This window comes from Pongo abelii, chromosome 6 (assembly GCF_028885655.2).
Source record: "Pongo abelii isolate AG06213 chromosome 6, NHGRI_mPonAbe1-v2.0_pri, whole genome shotgun sequence".
Classification (NCBI taxonomy): Eukaryota; Metazoa; Chordata; class Mammalia; order Primates; family Hominidae; genus Pongo; species Pongo abelii.
In genome coordinates this window covers 153088042-153112334 of record NC_071991.2, presented here as the reverse complement: position 1 = coordinate 153112334, position 24293 = coordinate 153088042, and the positions used below count along the sequence as shown (strand labels likewise).

At 42.3% G+C, this 24293-nt stretch overlaps 1 protein-coding gene across 10 annotated transcripts in view; it reads left to right on the top strand.

Annotated features, from left to right (window-relative positions):
* The window catches only part of CNPY1 (canopy FGF signaling regulator 1), a 38411-nt gene extending 17308 nt beyond the window's left edge, over positions 1-21103 (top strand). For 2 of the 10 annotated variants that reach the window (XM_054560056.2, XM_054560059.2), the window contains exons 2-5: positions 1682-1779; positions 7454-7657; positions 9429-9525; positions 13407-21098. In XM_054560056.2, coding sequence (XP_054416031.1) covers positions 7514-7657; positions 9429-9525; positions 13407-13444 — 279 coding nt within the window. In that variant the 5' untranslated portion in view covers positions 1682-1779; positions 7454-7513 and the 3' untranslated portion in view covers positions 13445-21098. Of the gene's footprint in view, positions 1-1660; positions 1780-6319; positions 6485-6529; positions 6840-7087; positions 7179-7453; positions 7658-9428; positions 9526-13406 lie in introns of those variants that run through there. The other 8 variants (XM_054560053.2, XM_054560055.2, XM_054560057.2 and 5 more) reach the window with 8 other exon arrangements.
* Positions 21104-24293: the final 3190 nt, after the last annotated feature.

Below are 24293 nucleotides of genomic sequence, written 5' to 3'. Positions count from 1 at the left end.
GGGTGTGCCCCAGGCTGGGGTCGGAGTCTTCTGTGTGGGTTTCCATCCAGCTTAGCTTATGACTCCTTGGGGACACCGCCTCTCCTGGTCATACCTCAGTCTCCTCATCTGAGAGTTCCTATTGAGGTCCCCGTGGTTCCACTCTGGCTGTCATCCTGTGCCAGCCCACTCCTCACTGGCCAGCCCCGAAACCCTGGGGTCCTCACTTGGGAAATGGGGTTAAAAACTCTCATTCTCTCTCACTGAGACTGTTGTTTTGGCATAGGTTAAGGTAAATTTTATCCAAAAACTTCTCGAACACTGTTACTGAAACAACATAACTGATTTTTCACAAATGTTCTAGCCATATTCTGCCATTGTTCAGAACTCCTGGGAGCACCCCTCCTGAAACTGCCCTCTGGGTGGATGGTCAGTGGACCATTCCCTTCGAATCCTGGACACAAAATGAGTCCTCTTAGCCCTGAGGTCTGTCAAGGGACAAAGACAGAGTAATAGCTGAGCAGGGTGCGTGTCGTGCTTTAATCTGTGTAAAAGAGGAGGGGACACACACACACGCGTGCACATCCATTTGCTCACACATGTAGACACATACCTGGAATGTTTCTCGCGGGAGGAGATCTGGGGGCCTGAGGGGTCTGGGGGAGGGATGAGCCTTAGTTTTTACTCTACCCTTCTGTTCTTGTTTTTAAGAAATCAAATTGATGTATTACTTTTTTCCATTAACAAATGTTTTTAAAGAAAGAGCTGTCTTCCTAGCCCCTGGGAACCAGAAAATGAATGCTCATTGAAAAGAGGCTCTGCCCTCCCTGCTGCAGAGAAGCCTCACTTCAACCCAGTTCCAGACGACTTCTCCCTTTCCCCAGCATTCCTAGTCAGCAGCATAAACCTGCCGAGAGACTCACCTCCGAGAAATCCCCGAATCCCCTCGTTTCCCCCAGTCGACTCCCCAGGCAGCCTGGTCTCTCCCTCCACCCTCCACACCTCTCGATTTGTGACTGGACATCAGGGGGTCACGTCGGGCATCTGGGATGCACAGACACCCTGTGGTCCCCGGGTCCCTAGGGTGGGGGAGGTGAACCGTGTCTATTTCAGTGGGTGAGGCGTCTCCCGTGGCGGGAGCCCAGCACCCTGCAGCAGCTCTCCAGGTGTGGCTTCAGACATGGCCTGGTGGTCTGGGAGGTGGAACAGCCTCTTGTTCTAATCACTGAGGCCTGTTCTTAGGATGTGAAAGAGTTCCTGGGGCGTGGGGCTTGAGACCGGGACCAGGGTGTGGAGGCCAGATGAGCAGGGACTCTCCTGAGGTGTGGCCCTGTGCACGGACCACAAGTCAGGGAGAGCAGAGGGTCAGGAAACCTCAAAGCCCCTCTGCTTGCAGCGGTCTCTGCCTCCCCGGAAGCCATACAATGTTTTCTGGTTTGCTTTCCAGAAGCCAGCTGGCCCCTTCTGCATAATCCATGTGTGTGCATGCATCTGTGTGCCTGTATGCATGGCGTGGTGTGTGCGTGTGTGCAGTATGTGTGTGCTGCTTTCACATCTGTGAGATGAAGCACGCAGAATTTCCTGACTCATCATCCAGTTCATTTGTCCCTTTTCCTCTTAGATATCTAACATTTTTTATTTAATTTTATTTTATTTTAATTTACTTTATTTTTTGAGACAGAGTTTTGCTCTTGTTGCCCAGGCTGGAGTGCAATGGCACGATCTCGGCTCACCACAACCTCCACCTCCCGGGTTCAAGCGATTCTCCCGCCTTAGCCTCCTGAGTAGCTGGGATGACAGGTATGCGCCACCACACCTGGCTAATTTTGTATTTTTAGTAGAGACGGGGTCTCTCCATGTTGGTCAGGCTGGTCTCGAACTCCCAACTTCAGGTGATCCACCTGTCTCGGCCTTCCAAAGTGCTGGGATTACAGGTGTGAGCCACTGCACCCAGCCAGACGTCTAACATTTTATAAGGAAGTCTTGCGTATGCCCGCAAGTATTCAGAAGACCAAGTTGGGAAATGCCCCAACAGATTCCAAAAATAGGACTTTTCCCGTTTTCTAGGCTGGGGAAACGTTTTGCAGAGGTGGTTCCAAACAGATCATCACTCATCAACTATTATGTTCTCAGTAACAAGACGGTGAAACATGCAGATCTTTGTTGGGCAGAAAACTGTAAAATAAGGAAACAGATATTGCATTTAAGTGTTTAGCTCAATTGATGACAAAGGGTTATATTATCACTAATTCATGTTTGTTGGACTTCCACTGGGCACATGTTCCTTCCCAAAAATTTTATTTTAATTTTTATGCAGAATCACGGAAGGGTCCTCTTTTTAAACGTCGGAATTAGAGAAGTGTATTTGTCTGACATTAGATGGAGTTCAGTAAATATTTGTTGAACGAATGAACAAATTCGCATCATGCTCCGTTTATGCTGCAATATTGTTGCCTCTGCCCTTTTAGGTACTCTCACTTTCTCCTCTTAGGAGTTTTTCGAAACCAGTAGGAGCCCTCTGAGCTGTGCCCACCGGAGGGCACAGCCGAGAGGTGCAGCGTGAATTGGGCACCCAAAGTCCTTGCTTAGAAGATTTTTTAACAGAGGTTGAGCTTATGGTATTTTTCATGTGACAGATTTTATTTCTTTTCATTCTACCTAAAATGTTCAAAAATTAAAGGGTTTATTTTTCAAACTGGCAGAATACGTTTTAAAATAGGAAAGCAAATGCTAGTACCAATTTTGCATTTAATAATAAAAGGAAAGTGTGTTTTTTAACTTCATAAAGAACCAAATTGTTAGATGACCCCCATTTGGAAAGATCATTAATGTTGATTCATTATGCCTTTTTTTTTCTGTTTGATCACTGTTAAGTTGAAAATAAGCTCCAGACATTTAAAAAAAAATGAATTCTGGAAAATTATCCCCCCAAAATCACATTGCTCTTATTTCATTACCTTTTTTTTTTTGAACAACCTAAGCATATATGTTATTGGTAATGTCTGTGAGTAACAAGAACAGGAACACTTACTTGCAAACTATTTTGTTTTAAATAAGAATGACTTATTTCACTTTAATTATAGCAGGCAACATTTAGGTATTATTTTCATTAAGTATACTATTATTTGTGGTAAATTGTACTGAAACATTTGTGTTTTCCCCCCAAGGTCTTGTGGACACCACAAATTCACCTGTTTAAATATGGAATTTACGGTGGCTGGAAACACTCCTATTAATTCTGTTATATGTGGTTTGGGCTCCCTAAATAATGTCTAGCTAAAACGTCTCTTATTACGTCCAGATGCAATTAAATTCTGATATACAGAACATTGGAAATGTATCAGCCTTTATTATTCCTCATCGAAATGAGAGTCTTTAGATTTCTAATTATATTGTCTAATAAAACTAAACAGTCAATGCTATTTGCATATTATATGAAGAAGTGTCATACAACAAACTCATAGCAGTCAATTAACATAAAAGCTAATTATATATCTCATCAGCTTACAAGAGTTTCTGAATTCATGCTTCCCCTGTTGTAGCCTAGAGTAAAGGAGCTTTGAATTTTCACTTCTAAATATTGACTTTTAACTAACATCAGCAGTGATTTCAATTTTTATGGATGAAAAGTTAGTGATTAAACTAGATGCAATATTGCTACAATGCAATTAAAATTTTACATTAAACCTCTAGAAAGAAAATCTTTGCTACAATGTGAAATTAATTATCAGTCACTAAACAGGTTAAGTACTGGTTTCATATCTGAGGGACACTCCAAAATAACGATAAAGATGAGTGAAATTTACTGGAGGTTGTCAGACTGTAATGGGAGAGACAGATATACCACAACGACAGTTTCTACTGTAACATAATTGTATTCCTGCTGATTGTGACAGCTATCAAGCAAGAAATTTACTACAAGATTAACAGAGACACAGTAATGAACAAACATGGAGGCATGCTGTAATTGGCCGTTATTAAAGCGTTATCATAGCGGTCTGTAATAAACTCCCTAGCTCCGGTTTTCTAGAGAAGCCAAAGCCAGAACTTTCAAGTACTTCTTTCCATTCTAAAGTAGGGCTATGGGTATCCCCCACCCCCATTCCATTGCTCACACAACAAGCCCAAGGTCAGAAGAAACGTAAAGGGGGAGAAATAGGCACTACATTTAGGAAGTATGATTAAGAGTTATAAGGGGGGTTAAAATCTGGGAAAAGTTAGGATTTACTTGGAGTGCTTGGGTACTCTAAGATAGCAATGAAATTATCATGGATCATTTTTCTACTTATAACTTGTACCAAACAAGTCCATATGTAAAAGCAATGGCAGATAAGAAAACTGTGCCAGTGCGTGGGTTTTCTCTGGATACACAGGCCTTCTCATTCATATTTTAATGAGGTTAGTATCTCTGAGACAGTCCTTGGAGGGCAGAGGCAAGGCTCCCTAAGATTACAATAGGAGGTGCTTTATTGACAAGTACTATTCAAAATCTTCACAGTATAGAAAGACTTCGTTTTATTCCACTTGTCCCAATACTTATTGGCCTCTTATAATCAAAACACTTTGAGGGAGGAAAAAAAGCCCAGTTATTCTGTGAACAGTCTTTAAATGTACTGAACGTAGTTCAGCTACTTAGAATCATTTTAAACTCTAATCATGTACATTTGAATAAATGTATAAAGAGCTGTAATGCATAAGTATCTTTTTCTTAAATATTTTCTCAAACAAATTGACGCTTTGGGATTTCAGGATCAAAATTTTTCTTAATCTTCTGCAAAAATGAACTCCACTTGTCTCATGCTGGCTGTTTTCCCTTTCCTGTTTTTAACGAACATCGTAAGGTAGTATCTCCGAGCTAGCTGCCAGCAAACATTTTCTACTTTTAAAGAATGTTTACTCTAAAGGGCTAGCGAATCACATCAAAAAGCCAGTCAGCCTTCATAGACTGACAAAATTGTAGAAATTCACACGTTTGTACCTTGGCATAACATATTTGTGTTAAAATAGGCAAAACAGTAGCATATTCAAACATGTCAAATTACACTTTCAAAATAAAAACAATCCACTGGTAGGTAGAAAGTTTTAACATGGGGGAACTGTTTCCAAAAGGTGCAACCTAGGAAATAAATCAAATGGCCCACAGAAGTAAGTTGTGGAAGGCCTTCCACACACAAACATCACAATTTTGCTCAAAACTTATATGCTCAGCAACTTTTGCAAATAGCTCACAATGTTCTGTGAATTGAAAAATTAGTTTTCAGGGTGGCCTCTACTCAACATGAATTAAGTGGTGTATTAGGATGGAATCTGGTGTTCTAATGGAAGGAAGGCCTAAGTTTCTGAAAGCCCCCAGCGATCAGACCCTTGTTCCTCCTGGCTCTGTCCCCATCCCCCCAAGTATCAAGTATGTTTACTTTTCAGATGGGAAACGAGAGTGGGGGAGGGAGGAAGGGAAGGAGAGAGAGAATGAATTTCTTGATTACAGTTAGATATTTTTAAATGAAAGCGTCTACTCTTCACTTTCAAGTAAAATGCTACTCTGTTGACATCCAGAAACTACTATGAATATATTGTATATGTATCAGCTAAGGAAATAATACCTAAAATACATGCATCACAGAAAAAGAAAACCTCCATAATCTTTCCGCTAATGATCTGCCTTGATTAAATTACATTTTAAAATCTGCCTCTGCATTTTATAGTTTTTCCAGTGATTAATACGTGTTTAATTATTTGTTTCTGTAAATTAATAAAACAGATTTTCAGTTTTGTTTGTTAATCTACGTATTCTTTGCATGTTTTACAAGTTAATCAATGAAAATTAATGAACGGCATAATTAAAGCGTAAGTAGAACGCTACTTGTGTTTGAAATGTGCACTTTGAGCCACTTAGGCTGCAGTTTTTGACTGTAGACATTTTTAGAGATTAAAACATTCATGAGTTTTAAAAGCGTGGTATTTGAGTGATTAGACACATGTGGTGGTATATTCTATTAAATAGTCCATAAGCTATTTAACTTCCGATTCGAGTGTCTGGGCCTTGAGAGCAGCTCAAAATCAAGCTCCAGTCGAGTCGTGGGGGAGAAGCAGGGATGTTACCTGTGCACAGGGGAGGCGCAGCTGATAGTTAATCGGCGGCGGTATTTCTCTGACGCGTCCTCTTCCCAAGTTTCTTTTAGAATGTTTTGACAAAGTGGCTTCCTTATTGAAACGGGGGGGCGCCGGTGGCGATGCTGGGTGGTTTGTAATGGAACTTGGGTTTAAAGAACACAGGCGCACCCTCCGCCCGCGCTTTCAAGGGGACGCCGCCGCGCCGCTGATGAGATTTGTGGCCAGATGGCGGTGAAGCGCGGAGACCCTTTGTGCGCCCCGAGCGCGCCTGTGAATGTAGCGCGGTCGCTGGCACCGGAAGGGTTCATACTGCGCCTGAAAGGGGACAATGGAGGCTGGATATATCAACACTGCAGAAATCGAGTTCATTTGTGATTCAGCCCCTTTCACTGCGGTTGTCATGCAAACTTCCTACTTTGATCAGCAGAGGGTGGAGAGGGAAAAAGCCCGCAAAGGCCGCGGGCTGCGGCGCGGTCCGGCGCCCTTGGCGGCTCCACGCCCCCTTCCGGAAGGAGCCGCGGGGACGCCGCATCCTGCACCTTGACCTGTCTAGACGGCCCCGAACGTTTTGTCTCCGTTACCAAGGGCGAGGGGTGCTCTTTGACCCGCGCCCGGGGCGGAGGTGGTGGCCAAAGGGTCCAGCTGAATCCTCGCCGAATTCCGGAGGGAGAGGGGCGCGCGGGGACGTGCACCAGCTGTTCCCAAAGAAAGCAGCCGAGGAGCCCGCCTGGGAGATGGGGCGCCCGTCCGTGAGCCCCTTCCTCTCCCAGCCCCGCGTCCACCCCAGCCCGGGCCATCGCGCGGCTGCAGTGCGGGGGACGCGCAGCCAAGGGCAGCCCCGGGGAGGGCCAGACTTTGGGCCTCCCCAACTTCTCCCCGACTAAGGGGGTCTGAAGCCAGCTGAGCGCGCGCTCTCTCTCCCTCCCTCTCTCTGTCTCTCCCTCCTTCTCTCTCCCTCTCTCTGTCTCTCTCCCCCTCCTCTCTCTCTCCTCTCCGTCTGACACGTAGATGGATAATAACTGCCATTTTCTATGCGTCATGCTTTTTGCTACATGCTCAGTGATTGCTAAACATGATTCTATGTAGAGGTATAGTTTCTAGTTTGAATGTATTTTTTTTCTGTCCACTTTGAAATATATGCACTTTTAAAAAACTAGAATCTACGCTAGCCCCGTAATGATGTAAAGCAGGTCGTTGTTACATTGTAATAACAATCTGCGGTACCGTCTACTGTGCCTGTGCTAGGGAAGTGGCACACGTTTGCATTCATGGAGAGTGTGGCGTTTCCATGTGGACTCGCCGGAAGGTCTTTGAAGTAACATTAACATTAAGACAAGTTTCCTCGCCCTGTCTTTCTTCTTAGATCCCCCTAGCCCAGTCGGAGGCGTTCCTAACGGACCTTTTGGAGAAAGTCTGTGAGCGAATGAACGACTACAAGCTTGAGGAAGACCCTGTGACGAAGGAGAGAACTTTCAAGAGATTTGCTCCTAGGAAAGGAGACAAAATATACCAAGAATTTAAAAAATTATATTTTTATTCTGATGCTTACAGACCTTTGAAATTTGCGGTAAGCTCTCTTCCTTGCAGATGAATCGTATGATCCAGAAACGTGTTTTTGGAACTCTTTTTTGTTGTTTTCTACTCTTGTGGTGGTTGAGTTTCAAGACATGGAACATCAAAATGCACATTAAAATGTCATCTGCTGACTTTGTTGTCTTGCTGCTTAAGTGCTCACCATGCATTTAGTAACTTCACTTTTGAGACACCTAAGGAGTTGTGGCAATTTGTGGTGATCAATGAACACGTTTCAGTGATACTTTACGGAAGGTGGTGTTCACAAGTCCCGGGGACTTAAGACAGTTTTGCACAATATTTTGCTTAAACCATTTTGCTCATGTGGGGACTCCAGAGTGGTCTCAGTCAGTGCTGGTGCAAGGAAGGTGTCTCACAGGTTTCCACATAAGGAATCAGGGGCTGTGGTTTCTAGGTTAAAAGCCAAATTAAAACGAATGTCGCTTTCAAATATCTACAGCCAAATGACAGAGGGAGAGTGATGCAACCATCTCTTTTTTTCTAAGGCTTCACAGAGGAGGGAGAACTGTATCCTGAGTTAATTCAAGTATTCTAGCCCAAACTAAGTTAAACAAAGGCTTAGGTATGATAGTTGGCCTGATGCCAAATTTCCTTCCAGTATAATGTTGATTTTTTGTGAATGCTAGTCTCTGGCTTGCTAGAATATGCTTGGCAAAATACATTGCAATATATTTCACTTTAGTCAATGCTGTTGAATCAGACAAAGTGATGGACAGTCCTGTTTTAAAAAATGTATTAAGTTCACACATTGGCCAAAATATCAGGCCTGCTGAAACCTTGAAATAAGGGCTTTGGCCGATTTTTAAAGATTTTATTTTAATTAGAAAGTAAAGGCAATAATCAGGGTTAAAAGTACCACAGAATAAGAATGACAATGAATAAGTGGGTTTGTATTTCACAGGTTTTAAATAGGCACATTAGAGTCGAATTTAAATCTTTTAAAATGCCATTCAAAATGTTTAGAGTCTTGCTTCATGAACTCAGAAAATGATTTACAAGTCTCTAGTGAATACCACTGGGTAACTTCACAGCTCCTAAAAGTATAACCTGGTAGTTCTTTAACAAAGAAACATACTTCAGTTAGAATTTAAGATTTTCGAATGCAGGGGCGTATTTGAGCACCCTCTTCTCTGAAAGGTCAGGTATTTTTTTTTAAGTGAAGTGAAATTTTGGATGGATCTCTAAATAGTATGAAAAGACACTTCCCGAAGTAACTGTCAAGTGTGTTCTCCACAGTGAAATTGAAGATGCGTTTGTTTTGATTGTTGAGAAGTCTTAATTGTTTTCACACTTTCAAGCCACAAAATGGATTATTATTGTTAAATCAGAAGGAAACTGGTTTAACCATTTCGAGGAGCTGTGTTGTTCTTGTTGTTTTTTTTTTTTTTTAAATTTAAAAACCATTAGACTTTTCAGCTCCTTAGATGGGAGGCCCATTTCTTCCTATGACTTCCATTCCAATTTAAGGAAGCGAAACATGCGAAGAGATGTTCCTTCCTCAGGCTCCCACGTCTTCCAACACAACTCATCATTTACTTAAGCCCCAGGAAAATGATGCAATTAACATTCTGGGAAGAGGGTTAATCCAATGCAATGATGTATTAAACCAAAAGGGCCAATAAAAATGGACCACCTTGGTTACATGATTTCCTATGTTTAGCTAATAAATTGTTGCAAAGTCCTTCCTAACAAAGTGCCCCGCCAGTGTGCGTCTATCCACATATGTTGTTATTATGTTTCTACAGTGTGAAACTATAATAGAAGAGTATGAAGATGAAATATTCTCACTTATCACCCAGGAGGCACACTATCTAGCTGACAAGCTGTGCAGTGAAAAATCAGGTACTGTGTCTGATGTAACATGTGCTCGCTGCTCGCACACCCTCTCTCTCTCACTCAGCCTTGCAGGGTCTTGTTTGCAGACCGAGCCTCGCTGCCTCTCTGCGATCCACGGCTCTGACACAGGATCCTCCGTCTCTGCTGAATCAGAAACGACAGCATGTGAGAGAAAACAGATAAACAGAAACCACAGGGCTTTGTGGCCTTCCTCTTTGTACTTTCTTTCCTCTACATGTTAAGTGAATTCAAACATTCTTGATTTCCAGTTGTTAAGGAGAAAATTCTTGTTCAGAATTAGAAGACTCCAAAGCACTTTCTTTTTAAAAACTTTGAGAGATAGGATTTTTCCATCCTGGACCAGGGAAGGAGACCCTCACTTCATGGCTTGAGTATTTGCTACACCAGCAGAAGGTGCGATTTTTATTTTGTAAGAACTTTCTAAAGTTTTTTTTGCTTGTTTGTTTGGGGGGATGCTGGATTTTTTTTTTCCAGATTCCATTCCTGTATCTACTTCTTTAAAAAAATTTTTTTCTGGCTCAGAGAGTGGAAAATAATAGTTAATTCTTAAGCATATACACACACTCAGAAGCTGGAAAAAATGAGCAGGATTTTATTTATCATATACAAAGTTGAAAGCGGTGATCACTGACTCTCCGCTCTGTTGGCTGTGTGTAGACCTTCTAGTCCCCTATCTTGGATGCTTGCTTAATACATTTATAAGAATGGAGTACACAGTTGTGCATTCTTTTTCGATATCCTTGGGAAGAAATTAGTGAGTAGATATGAAGACGATTTAAAGCCAGTGGGGTACTTTTAAACAATGTGGAAGTTTGAGACAATTAGCATTCAGCAGTTGTTTACAATAAAGTATATAATACACCTATATCCATTATATCAAATGTAGTGCCAAAGTCCTTAAAATAACAGCTACTGCACATTTGTAGATAAATATTCATGTCATCAAAAGTTATTAAACAAGAAGTACACAAATCTCCCATTAACAGAACAGGTAAAGTTTTTTGTTTTTGTTTTTGTTTTTTTGCTTATACTCTGAGTAGATAATTGGGTTGTTTCTGTTTAAAATCCAGTTTTAATGAAGCTTGCAAAAGAATACAGTGAGACGACGTAGTCAGGATGATTCAGGCATTTGGGGTATTTTCCTTTGATGTTGGAGATATACTGTAGAAATGTGTGATGTCCATGATCACAACTTCCCACAGAAAATGTTTTTAAAGTGTTTCAAACAATTCAGAGATGTATGTAGGCATTCAGATAGAAGCAAAAATGTGATGAACAATATTTGAAATATTAATTTTCCTATTTTTTCCTCATAAAGGACGTGGTCTATGACAAACGCAGATCCACTGCTACGTGGGCCCTCTCTCAGATGCTCCAGGAGGACTAGAGAGGGTTCCAGTAACTAGTCCCAGCAGTAGTCGCCCCGAATAATAAGATCCTGGGGAAAGACTGCTCCCAAGTTTGTCAATTTGACTTAATTTCAATAATCTTAACTACCTTTCTTCATTCCTTCTGCATATTTATACTTGGAATAAAAATTAACACCAACCTTGAGAAAATGCAAGCTGAAAGAATAACCCTAAGATAGGTGCAATTTTGCAAGTATACAATGAAACCTGATTAGATAATTCTTAATTGGCATTTGATTTTTAAAACACTGATTAAGTCCTTACCACTATGAACAGCAGTATGGGAAGTAAAAGGTGTAAAAGATACTCAAAGGTGCAAGCCACCATTGAGCTGCTATGTAGTGAAGCGGGGTGAGTCCTTTCAGGTAATGTTTCTTCATGAAACATATTTATGGATGTTCTAAACCACTCATAAGTTAAAAACCGAGAATAAATTAATCCTAGAGACAAACTAGACTTCTCGCACCCACTCAAAAAGCCCTACTGTTGAAGTGAGTTAATACCACAATAACAAGGAAGAGAGCTTCTTCAAACTGAACAATTTTTGCTAGAGAAAGCTCAAGCAACACAATGATAAAAACTCTCATAAGTGACTGAAGCAACAGAGAATTCATGCATCTTAACACATTGGGATGGTTTCAGATGTTCGTACTGTAGAAGACTCCAGATGCACTGGTGCCTAATCTAAAATACAAGGACAGCCAGTTTACAACCAGAATATGACAGTCACACTCTGCTTTGTGAAAGCGATACTTTTCCTTGTGATCTTGCCCAACAGCTTTGCTGTGATAGACTCTCCAGAGTTTAAACAGTGTCTTAAAGATGTGACTCTGTGTGTGTGCATGTGTGTGTGTGTGTGTGTGTGTGTGTGTGTGTGTTGGGGGGTATGAAACTGCACATTAAGCAGTAACTATTTACTGAGTGTATACTACGTGCAACACACTATGCTGTTAAAATATTCACACACTGCTTTTAGGAAGATAAATATTTAGAAAACAGACATTGGGAGAATTAGAGGTTTTATTGAAAGTTTAGTTCCTTTCTACACTTTACATACACCTTGTTTATATATGAGTTTTGCTTTTTTTCTTCTTAATGTAGATTATTTCACTTTATTTATAATAATCACATGCTGGCAAGTAAGGGCACATTCACAGACTCTTCAAAATATTGAAGTTCTAACATTCACCCATACACAAAAATAAGTGGGGAAGAATGGAGAAAATATATATGTCAGATTTAAGATGATTGTGTTTGGATGAAAATATAACACATCACTGAGATTTTCATAAACATTATATGTCATTTTTTTGATGAGTAAAAAAAAATCCATGAAAGGTTATAGGATTACAAATGAATCTGTGGCTGCCGCTGCAGTTTATATACTGGATAGAATAAAAGTCATCAAATGTACTCTGTTTTTGGAGTGTGAGACAGAGTAACAGGGGGTTATTCCTCAGATAATCTCTTTTTTTCCTAGGCAAGAAATAAAGGCAAGTTCATTAGATGTTCCTGGTGGAATATCTTGGGGCATATAGTCCAGACTTCTCCAGAATGTCATTTTGATGTCTTGGAGGCAAAATGATTAAAATCTTAATGTGCTATAGGGCCGTGATGAAAAGTGCAGCTCTGTGCCACTCAAGGTATGGAACAGAGCACTGTAACTTAGAAATGAATGGATCTTCTAATACTCATGGAAGTATTTGTTAAATAGAATATGTGAAGGCATAAATAAATATACAAGTATATTCTGTATGTATCTCTTCTGCTTCCACATCAAACCTTAACATTTAAAAGCATCATCACTGATGAATTTGCCACATAACAATTTTGAACACAGCATATGAAGATGAGATCAAGTATCTAGAAATGTTTAGCCTACATTTAAAGTAAAAGATTTTTCCCTTTTTATGTAGACTTCTCAACACTAATGGGAATGTTAAATTCTAAAATGTAAAATAATTGCTTTCAAAGGCTAGCATATTTTTTAAAAGTTATGTAGCTAAAGTAATCCATAGCCTTTTTCGATAGAGTTTTCATTAATTGCTTCCGACTGGAAAAGTAGTATTATCAAAGTATCTAGTTGCTTCTGTGGTCCTTGGGTTAAATGCCAGATGTCCTGTGCCCATTACAGGCTGTGAAATATCTCTGAGTGGAGCCATGGGTGAAATGACACAATACCTTGGCCTGACTTTAAATCTTAAAGCCAAAAAAGACTGGAATATGAGGCAAGAACAGCAGTGTTGATCTTTGTTGAAGTTGGGTTTGGGGTGCAGGGGAATAGATTACACCCTTCTTTCTGCTTTTGGGTATTTTCTATAATAACATTTTGGGAAAATTTCCATAATAAAAGTTTTTAAAATATGCTTCCACCAGAACATAGTTTTTGCATAATGTAAATGACTTAATGGGCTGGTGTCTAAAATGATAATGATGCTATCTAATTTTTTTTTCCAGATCTGTGTGAAACTTCTGCTAATCATACTGAGCTCTAGGAGTGCCGTGCTGCTGGTTGTAGAGAGGAGTAAAGTCACACCCAAAGGTCAACGTCTGCATTTTATGTTTGCATGTTGTCTTTCATGATAAGAAAAATTTTGTCTCTTGTTTATACCGTGTTTGTCTCCGTTTATGATTTATTTTGAAAATCTGTTGTTTGACATCATGACAAACCCTGCATTTTTTTATAGGTGAAGCTGAGGAGTACATGAAACTTAAATTAACCTTTGCAGATTTTGATAAATCAAGCTTGACAATAAAGGATTTAATTCTGTATTGAGGAAAAAAGTGAAGACATTTCATAAACAAAATAGGGATTTCATAATGTATGCTGTTTATTTTATAACAGGGTATGTGCACATATACAAATGCAGTAGCTATCTAATAAGAACTGGATTTGAATTCTCAAATACTTGATTGCCTATAAATTTAAGGAAATACATGGCAACAAATTCAAAATGTGGTCTTCTGGGTGAGATATGGCTATTGGTAAAAGAAACAAACCCACTTTTTATCAGAAATGAAATTTAAATTTTTAGAAACCACAAGTTTAAAAACCCATCTCTAAAATTTAGTGGAATGTGTAAAAACTAATGAATGCTTTAATTTATAGTAAACAATAATTATATTGGCCCCTCAAACACCATTCTGAGTTTAAGTGGTTTAGAAAGTTGATTTATTATTGCATCATGTGTTAAAAGATGACACTAGTAATTGCATTTTGTTTTGCTCCAAACTCTTCTGGTTTGTTTGTTTTTCTTCTAAAGGTTTTTTTGACTCACATTTAGTGTGTTGAGTTTACTACTAAATAATCTACCATTCTTCTACAGGAATGGAAAGAGAGTTGGGACCTGGTGGGAAATTATCTTTTGGCCACACTTAATATACAAAGTCTAGTAACAATCACTCCTGGAAATTTCTTTATCTCTGTTACATTTGCATTCAATGGAATCTGACTTCAATGATTAAAAATGTCAGGGTATAGTCTACACCAGTTTCTAAAAAGAGACTCTCATTGTCTTTGGTGACAATCAAGTGGGTAGGATGCTACCAATTCCCCCTGGAAGACCCAAAACTCTTTGCCATATTGTTACTTAGTTGCTTAAAAAGCACATTATGTGTTTAAATCATTCTCCTGACTCTTCAGCAGGAAACAATTCTTAAATTTAGGAAAATTTACCAAAGCTAAGGGGAAGGGCTTTCCATGCCCCCTCCCCACCTAAACTCTGATTAAAAGTTAGTGAGTTAATGTCACTTAATTACTTGGGTGCTTTTTTTTGGTCTTGTCTGTGGCTGCTTAAGTCTGATGGCTCCTACATAACCCAACGAACTCGCATTTGAGCTGACACAGGATGGAAATAGAACTGAATAATAATTAACACTATTTTCCGGTAGGGTAGGACAATTGTTATTTAAAACATAGTCCATATAGCTTTATTTAAACGTATCTAGTTAAGGTTAATTTGGCATTTAAAGTAGTAAATCAGGAACATTCTCCTAACTTGGATTTTCTTGGGAAATGCACTAAACAGGAAAATTATTCCTGAAAACCTAGTGACCTTCACAGGAACATGGTGGGACCTGTGACACTAAGTAAACTTCAGTGAAAAATGTTAACAGTTGTAATTGTAGAAGTGTTGCCAAATTTGTTTTCATACTCTCATTGATCATCATTAAAAATTCTCAAATGTAGGCAATGCTAACACTAATTATAGAAATTAAGAAAATGTGGGCTCCTGTTTGTAACTAAATGGACGTGGCGAGGTGCACCTCCTGTCACTGAGGAGTGCCTTTCATTGACAGTGATGCTTTGCTTTGAATGGAGAGGACGAGGAACCTTGACTTACAGTGACTATCTAGGGTTTTGCTAAATATGGCATTTCAGTTTTTTTCTTGGATTTCCCATTAAAAATAGTCTTGTGTCTTGCAAATTTTTAATATCTCATGACTTGTATATTTTTCTTTCCAGAATTTTTTCCAGATCAAACTTGCTAAACTCATGTAAATATTTGTAGCTTATGAAGTTGCTGATTCAACCCGTATTTGAGTGATAACGCACAAACCACTGGATTTCTTCTGGCTTCAGGAAGTCTTAGGTTTCCCTATGGGTCACTGTTAGGTTGCGCTGCTTTTGCTAATGAACAATGAGATAGAGTAGCTACTCACTTTAGCATCCTCCTAGCCACCTTGGTGCCTTGTAAGTCACATTTGTTGACCAAAACCAAAATAAAACAAGTCATGGGGCAGAAACAAAAACAAAAACAAAATAAAAGAAACAAGGCAACATTATAGTGTGAGGAAAGTTTCTCAGAGTTGATGAAAAGCTACCTAATTCTATGTCCAAAAAACATCCCTGGAAAAACACGGGGTAGGGTGTGTAATGCTTATTAAAATAATGAGGAGAGAAGACTCGTTTGAGGCTGCATGGTTTCAAATTGTTCTTTTATGAGATGGTTGGTTTGGGTCTCCATGAAGACATGTGAACCTGTTCTCATTAAAAAAAAAAAAAAGACCAAATTGGCTGAGATGCCCAGTTTATTTTTTGTGATGTGGATTACTATTTGCTAAGAACAAGCCAAGGACAATGAATCCATTTTACTGAGGAGTGGAGAGTGGGATTGTGCTAAGTCCCAAATGGGAAAGATCAATACTTTGTTTACTAAGACAACCCTAAAAAAATAGAGTCAATAGTTGGCTGTGCTTTTATATCTGTTTCTCAGCTTAGGTTGATATTTATTCACATACGTAATCACTATATCTAAATAAAAAAATGATAAACTATATATCAAGCTTAAAATTCAGATTGTCATGGAATATGAGAAAAGTCATTCTTTGATGTGATTTTGTGGTCTGTTTTAAAGCTTGGTACAAATTTGTGAGGTGATGTTAAATGTGCTGAAGCTCACACAATAGGATATTGTATAGTTTGATACCAAGATGCAATTAACAATGATACTAAACCATCACAATGTGAATGCACCTGTGAGATATGTTTTTACTGTGATTCCCTAGCTATAATTTAATTCCCCTTTATACGTTTCTTAAATTCCTCAGATTAGTTGCTTTTAGAGCAAGAAACCAAGTGGATAAAAAGATCAAATACAATAAATGAAATAGAATTATGGAAGTTGTAAAAATGTACTGCCCTTAAATGACCTAGGGAAAGATAACAGTAAATGATACTGCTCTCACGTGAAGTTTAACTTCTTGCCCCTTCCCCTAAACGTGTGTTTGCTGAGGAGAGAGGCTCTGCTTTTTGCAGTCCACTTTTCACGATCTGCCCCAATGGCAGGAGGTGCTGATGATATTTAATATAATATTGGCTCATTCACTTGTGGGGTCATCACCAGAAACATGGGGCTTTGCTTCAGAAGGACAGTTTGTGGAAGAGGAGTCTTAGATGTCACGTACAGCTCTCTACCCTTCTGGGTTCTTCAGGGAAGTCCAAAAATAGATGGATGGATAAATAGATAAACAGATAGATAGAAACATGGAAATGTAGATACATGCATACAAATACACAGACACGGACATACATAACAGGACACAGGGAGATCAGCTAGAGCTTTGAATTTCCAGTGTGGAGATCTCAGGGAAAAAATAGGGTCTTTATTTTTAATTCCTTAATTAAAGAAACATTCCTATGCTCCTTATCTTGGAGAATTATCTCAAGATTTTTATGAAAGATAAAAAATTACAGTGGACATAAAAAAGATTCTACCTGGCCACGGTAAGAAATTCGTAAAACATATTTAATCTCTTATGAAGTTGCTGGGAAGCAAAAATGCCATGAGGCTGCACTGGAACTAGCTTAGAATCTTATAGTATGTGTCACTATATGGAACATGGATTTCAGTAAACCACGGATTAAGTAATTTCCCTCTAAAGCATAATAGCACAGAGTAAAAGCCCAGTACAGTAAGATGAGCAGATTGATAGATAATCCTGTTCCCTCAAAGCCACAGGGCAGGGGGAAATTCACGAATCACGAGCTTAGTGAATCCAAGATGTGACCCAGACGGGCATGGCCTTCCTGTGGAGCTGATAAGGGCTCCAGTAACTTTCTTCTCCTTTCGGGATTGTTCACACACCAGCATCTAGGGAAGGCAAGTTATGTACTGAAGCATCGGATGCCCAGTGTCCCCTGATTAAGCATGGCCAGGGCTCAGAAAGATCCGATATACTGTAAGTAAAAATATGAATAGCTATCTCAAACTTTATGAATAGCGAGGTTGGCACCTGAGAAGTTAGACCGTACTCCTGATGTTTGATATTAAGGGTTTGCCTCATAGCAGCTTTCTAAACAAGTGGGAATTTCTCTACAGCGTATTCTCTGATATTGGCCAGTAAAAGGTGACTGTAATCCACGAGGTGACACCATTGTCAACAGAGACAGAGAAGATTTCAATCAGGCGATTTTCATTGTCTGATAGAAGTAATCTTCATGGTTCTGTTGTTCTTCATTAAAGGGCGCTGATGAAGCACCTGCATGCCCTGTGGTTTACAGAAGAAAGCGGAGAACCAAAAAATAGACTATTTGGTCCCTATTAAAAATGGACCGTATGTAAAGCGATGTGGTATTAAAACAGAGTGAAATCTAATACAAATGTGGCTTCAACAAGTGTTATTAAATTATTAGACCTTTAGGTAAAAATACACCCTTGAATTGCTTTTATATGCAATCAAAGCCATGATGAAATATTAATGCCCTAAGGTTAAAGGGTCTTGGGTGCATGCGTGTTTTGAAGCAGTGCCCCTAAATGATAAACAGGAAATGTTGCAGGTTAGCTCACTTTTGCATATGCTGTGGATGCTGACACCTTGACCAGTTTCGAGAGTGGAAACCCCACTGGAAATCCTCACTCAGTTCCAGGGATCTGGGTCACCTGTGCCTGGTGGAGCTCGTGTGTGCCCGTGGGTGTGGTGTGGCTCTCTCTTTCCAAACCGCAAAAATCCCAACCGTTTTTGTGAGCATGCACTGGCCCTATGGCCAGATCCCACTGTAGAAAGATGGCTGTGTCGAGGTTAGAAGAGAGGGCTGATTGCAACAAATCCCCTTCTGAAACAAAGCCCAGTAAAAAGATGCTGTTCCCCTCACTAATGGGTGGACGCACGGGGGCTTCAGAAAGAAACACGTTTGAGTTTTTTGTTGTTGTTAAGAAATGCTTTCCTTTGTGTCTGATAACTGAGTCTCAAGTCCAGGAAAACGATAGCATCTCTAGTTCTTGTGCTTCCCTTCTAGTAACTAGTGATTTATTAACAGACCAGGGGCGTTTTCTCCTGTGCACTGACAGTGTTAAGCAAGGTACCTTTAGCCTCATACCTCAGCCCAGGCGGCAGCAGGCGCAGAGGCCCCAGCCTGGGCCCTGCATAGGCCGACCGGGTGACCTAGCCCAGGGCTGGCTGGCCCAGGCGGAGCCCCTGGGCACAGGCAGTGAGGGCAGAAACCCCAGGCTGGCGGCTGCGGCATCTGTGCCTCGGGGCCCCTGGCAGTCCTGCATCCCTGCTCCGGGCAGCCCATGCCCTTGAGCGTAGGCTATCCTCACCCCGCCAAGGTGGATCCCAAAGGAACAGACGCCACAGCACAGGCTCAAACAAAGCTTTATATCAGGGAGGAGGGTGAGCCCACTGCTTCCTTCCCATTCATTCCCACATTGATTTGTACCTGGGAAAGGCCCCAGCACAGCTCAGGTCCCTTCTTGCGGCTGGCAGAATGAGTCCGCGCTTCCTGTTAGTTATGAGTTACCACTGTCCGCACTGGAGAAGCGCTTCCCCCTGGGCAATGGAATGGAACCTGTGGTGCAGAATCCTGAGAAAGGGCTGGGGGAGCCTCCCGGTGATCCAATCCCGCACCCCTGGCTTGGGGGCAGTGCACCTCAGCCCCTCCAGGACTGTGGAACAGTTGGGTGGGGTCTTGCAGCTGAGCTTGGTAGCCGATGATGGTTTCCAAGTAACCACCGCTGCTCTTTGAGATTCCTCTTGGTTTAATCTTCCGCGCAGAACTCAGATGCCCGGCGAGCCCTTGTGAGCGCCCGGCCCCCTAAGACCTGCCGTGCTCAGTGTTCTGAACACACGCACCCTTGCCCTTGGCCTTTTTGGGTTTGTGCTCAAATAAGCAAATAGGAAGCGCTAGTGCGCCTCAGGCCCTGTGCTGGGCGCCGAGAAGGATACAGGAGTGGTGCAGGCGGGGCACAGAGGTCCTCGTGGGGAGAGGAGCCCCCGAGGTCAGACCAGCATGGCGGGAGGGCGGCCTGTGGTGCGGCCTGGTGAGGACATTTAGTGTGGAGGGTGGTGCTGTGCTTAGTTGGACAGGGCCTCCACCCTGAGCTGCGAGGAGAGCAGGGACCACGAAAGACCAGGCCACTGGCTGTCTGGAAGCGCTGACACAAAACACCAAAATGGGAGAACTTTAAGGCAAAAAATGTGTTCTTTGGTTGGGTGGCCTGTGGTAGCGATGAGGGAAGGAGGCCAGGCCAAGAGCTCCAGTGATGTCGGGGATAAGGGAGCCCCTTGGAGTGTCCCGCCTGAGAACCAAGGAGTAAGATCAGGATGACTCAGTACCTGCTGGGAGGACCCAGGAGGGGACTTCCCCCACACCCTCGATGGCGGCCCTGAACGCCTCATCCAGCTGGCAGGACCCAGGAGGGGACTTCCCCCCACCCCACCCCCGATGGTGGCCTGGAATGCCTCACCCAGCTGGGAAGATCCAGAAGGGGACTTCCTCTCCTCCCCCCACCCCATGCGGCCCAGAGTGCCTCACCCAGCCAGGCTTTGTCCTAGGCCAAAACCCAAGGCAAGTGTTCCCAGGCTGTGTGATAGAGAACTTTTCCTGATCTCAGGTGGGGTCTTGGTTTTGCAGGAGGACTAAGAGTGTTGGGAATCTCCAGGCACCGCCCCCTGCCCAGGCCACTGCATAGACCCCAGGGGCCGTGCCTGGAACAGGATGTCCACAGGAAGTGCCGTCGGATAACCCGAAGGCCTTGGAGGACAGGTCCTGCGAAATTTCAAGCTAAACACAGACTCTGACTGTAAGGTCCCTGCACCTGTCTCGGTGCGCATGGACTTGGTGGTGGGCCTGAAGCCAATTTGCATCCTGATAGCTTCCTTTTGAAAGCCAGGCCTAGGGAGTGTGTCTCCAACACAGGCTGGTACCTGAGGGTCCTGGATCAGGGGATTCTCTCCTTTCAAGATGTCACTGCCACTGCGTAGAGCTCCTCACTGAGGCCTGCTTCATCAGCGGGCTCAGTCTCCTGCCTTGTGCCCACCGAGGGGACGTTTCTGATTCTTTCTACTGCATCCATTTCAGAGACCAACTCTTGGTCATCTGAGCCTCCTCCCCTGCTGCAGAGGCACCTGGACTGTCCCAGTTGCCCTCCCCAACCCTTCAGAGGAGCAGGGTGGGCCTGTGCGGGCCTTGCTCTGGGGAGCCTTGGGACTCTGCTCCTCTGGAGGGATATTGAGACCAGAGCAGGCCCAGCCTGGACGGGGCAGGCGGCCTCTACCAATTCAGGCTGCTCAGGCAGGAAAACTACAGAAGAAAAGGGCTGCCAACCTCTTTAGCTTGGGTTTCTTAATTAAAACCAGATAAAACAAAATGAAAATTGGAAAAAAAATATATTTTTTCTTATAAGAGAAATACAAATATTTAGAAAACACAGATTTTAAAAATATGAAAATAAAAAGTCTCCAAATTTCATCACCCAGAGAATTGTTTACATCATATATATACACATGCATATCTGTTAATACACGTGTGTATATACATACATCTATAAATTAGATTATATCTTATCTACCATATTATGACCTGGCCTTTTCACTTGATGTATTGTGAATCTTCATGTCACTCAGATTCTTCTACAGCATAACATTTAATGGCTGCAAAGTGTTTATTTCACGTGCAAGCCACATTTATTTAACAAATCTCCTGTATTAGGTCGTTTCGATTATTTTCACATGTTTATTATTGAGAACAATGCAGAGATTAATTTTTGTAAGTGAATATTTAGCAAATTCAAGAACATTTCCGTCAGCTAAAATTGCAGAGGTGGAAGGCTCTCAGGGGAAGTCAGTGCTGGGAAGCTGGTGACGGTGGGAGAAGCTGGTGACGGTGGGAGAGGCTGGCTCAGGGCAGGCCAGGCTTCCACCCGTGGTGCCAGGTTTCTTGCTGCTCTAGGAAGGTCTAGGGAGACTTGGAGCCACATTTCCAGTGACGCTGAGTCCTCCAGGGAGACCTGGCACCGGGCAGGTGAGGAAGGAGAAGAGTCCTGCCCACGGGAAAGTCCCATCTTCAGTTCCAGGACAGGGAACCGGCACTGACCCAAAACCCGCCCCGAACCCGCTGCCCAGGCTCGGCAGCAGGGCTGTTTGCTGAGCCTCGGCCGGCCGGGTGAGCCCAGACCCAAACCCAGCCCGCCCAGGCTCCGCAGCAGGATTCCCATCTTCAGTTCCAGGACAGGGAACCTGGACGGACCCGAACCCTGCCCCGAACCCACCCGTCCAGACTCCGCAGCAGGGCTGTTTGCTGAGCCTCGGCCGGGTGAGCCCAGGACGCCACGGCTCCTGCTAGCATGGCGACGGTGGTGAGCTCAGCACTGCCCTTTACAGTTTATATGTCTCTCCCGAGGGCACTATTTTATTTCATCCTTGCAACAATTTTGTGGAGAAATGCCATGTTCATCTCCACCTTGGGAAGAACAGACTAGGGTCTGGAGACTTACAAGTGGCGCAGGTCAAAGGCCAGATTCCCAGCTCTGCAGCACGCGCGTGCCTCCCTTGAGGGACTGCTCAGGCGGAGAAAGACCCCAGACCTGGACTTCCTGCCCTCCCTGCTCTCATGGGCCAGACCCTGTAAATGCAGTGGTTGGACCACACAGTGCCTGCGGCCTTGGGCTCTGACGCAGGAGCAGGGTGTCAGGAGATCCAGGTTGCAGGGCTCTGCACTCGGATGTGGTGGGGTCACACATCAGCACTGAAGCATTTCCTTTGAGAAGACCATGACTTTCTGGGCAGCCCGGCGGCTGCTTATTAGGACAGGCTGGACATGGGCTTGTCCATGGTGACAACTCTCTTAAATATCATGGTGTGAACATGTATGTCAACAAGAGGCAGGAGAGCACCCTGAGGAACACATACCGCACGGGTGTGCTGGGGGCCCAGCGTCGTGGCTGCGGCAGAGCAGACCATGGAACCAGCACTCACTCCAAGGCCTCCGCGGCAGCACAAGGCATTTGGGGTCCCCGAGGCCCCACATGGCCTGGTGGTGGGGAACAGAAACGGCGCCCACATGTTACCACTGACCCAGAGAGGAACGTAGGGCCAAGTGCGTCAGAAATCCTTCTTGTGGGGACTGACTCCTTTGAATACAAATAATTTTGGGGTGTGGCCACAGGGTCAAGCCCTTGACCTGGCACAGCTATTGATTGTATGGATTCCTCAGTATGGTAGCAGTGATTTGTTGACCTTACCTTTCCTCTGTTTTTTTTTTTTTTCTCTAGATTGACATCTAGAGGATGTCAATCCTTTTAGCAAATATTCATTTTGCCTTTCCATATTCCTGTAAACCAGAGCTTCTTCACCTTTCTTAATGCCACGGATCTTTTTGGCAGCCGTGGGATGCCTATTGACATACCCTTCTGAGATGAATATATTTAAATGCATACAATAAGATACACAGGATTTCAAGGGAACCAGTCAGATTTCAATAGTTACAAAAAGTATTTTCATTGTGATGCATCTTTCTTTACAAATATCTTTAATAACAAGATCTAGCAGCAGGTCTACTGGCAAATTTTAAAGTAGTGACGAGCAGAAATGATATTCTGAGATATCTGTAGGTATAACATGACATGAAAATATCCGTGGTTTAAATCAGCTGCAATGTCACAGGCGCTGCTAAACCGTGCAAGGGTTTGATGTCTACTTCATAATGAAAAGAAAAAGTGAATTCCAGTTAGAGATGGACTAGCAAAAACAAGGATGAACTTTTCCCATCTAAGTTCACAGGATCCAGATTTAAAACTCCGCTTTAAAGTAAACAGAAATAAGTAATCCTGTTTAGAGGAGCCCGAAGCACAGAGAGGCTGAGTGTTTGGCCCAAGACAACACAGCAAATTAGAGCTTCTGTTGAATACATTGCCTGGCCGGTGCCGTCCTCATTTTTCCTCATTAACTTTTTTGTAAGTGAATATTTAGCAAATTCAAGAACATTTCCATCAGCTAAAATTGCAGAGGTGGAAGGCTTTTTTTCCTCATTAACTCTTGGTCTTAAAATGAACACTAATCTGTAAGTTTCATCCTGAAATGCTTCCAAAAAGATTAATTGACTACATTTACTACTCAAATGATGAAGACTACTGGTGAATTTACAAGACTTTTAAAAGAGCATTTTAGAAAATAGGAAAAGGGTTATAATTTACAATTCAAACCCAAATCACAGGCAGAATTGTTCAATTAGGGGAGGATTAGAAGATTCATTTTTATCAGGGAAAATCTTGAAAATCCAATGTCCAGTGCTCATTTTTGGTCGCATGATAAATTAGTGACAAGACTGTTTGAAGAAATCCTTCAGACCAACATCCACACTTAAAAGAAACGGACATTTATACATAAGTTAGCTGTAAGCTCCACTTATTGTATTTTGATGGCAAAGGAGACCATGACCGTTGGATCCTCGGGTGCTGAAATAGTTCACAAAATAAAGTGCTCTGGAGGAAGTGGTCTTCCCAAATACAGATTGATTTCATAGACTTCTAGAAATGTATACCAAATAGAATGGAACAGTCTGTGGTTATTTCCTCATTTAACTAATAATCTAAATGAAAGGATGGGCAATGTGACTCTTCACTC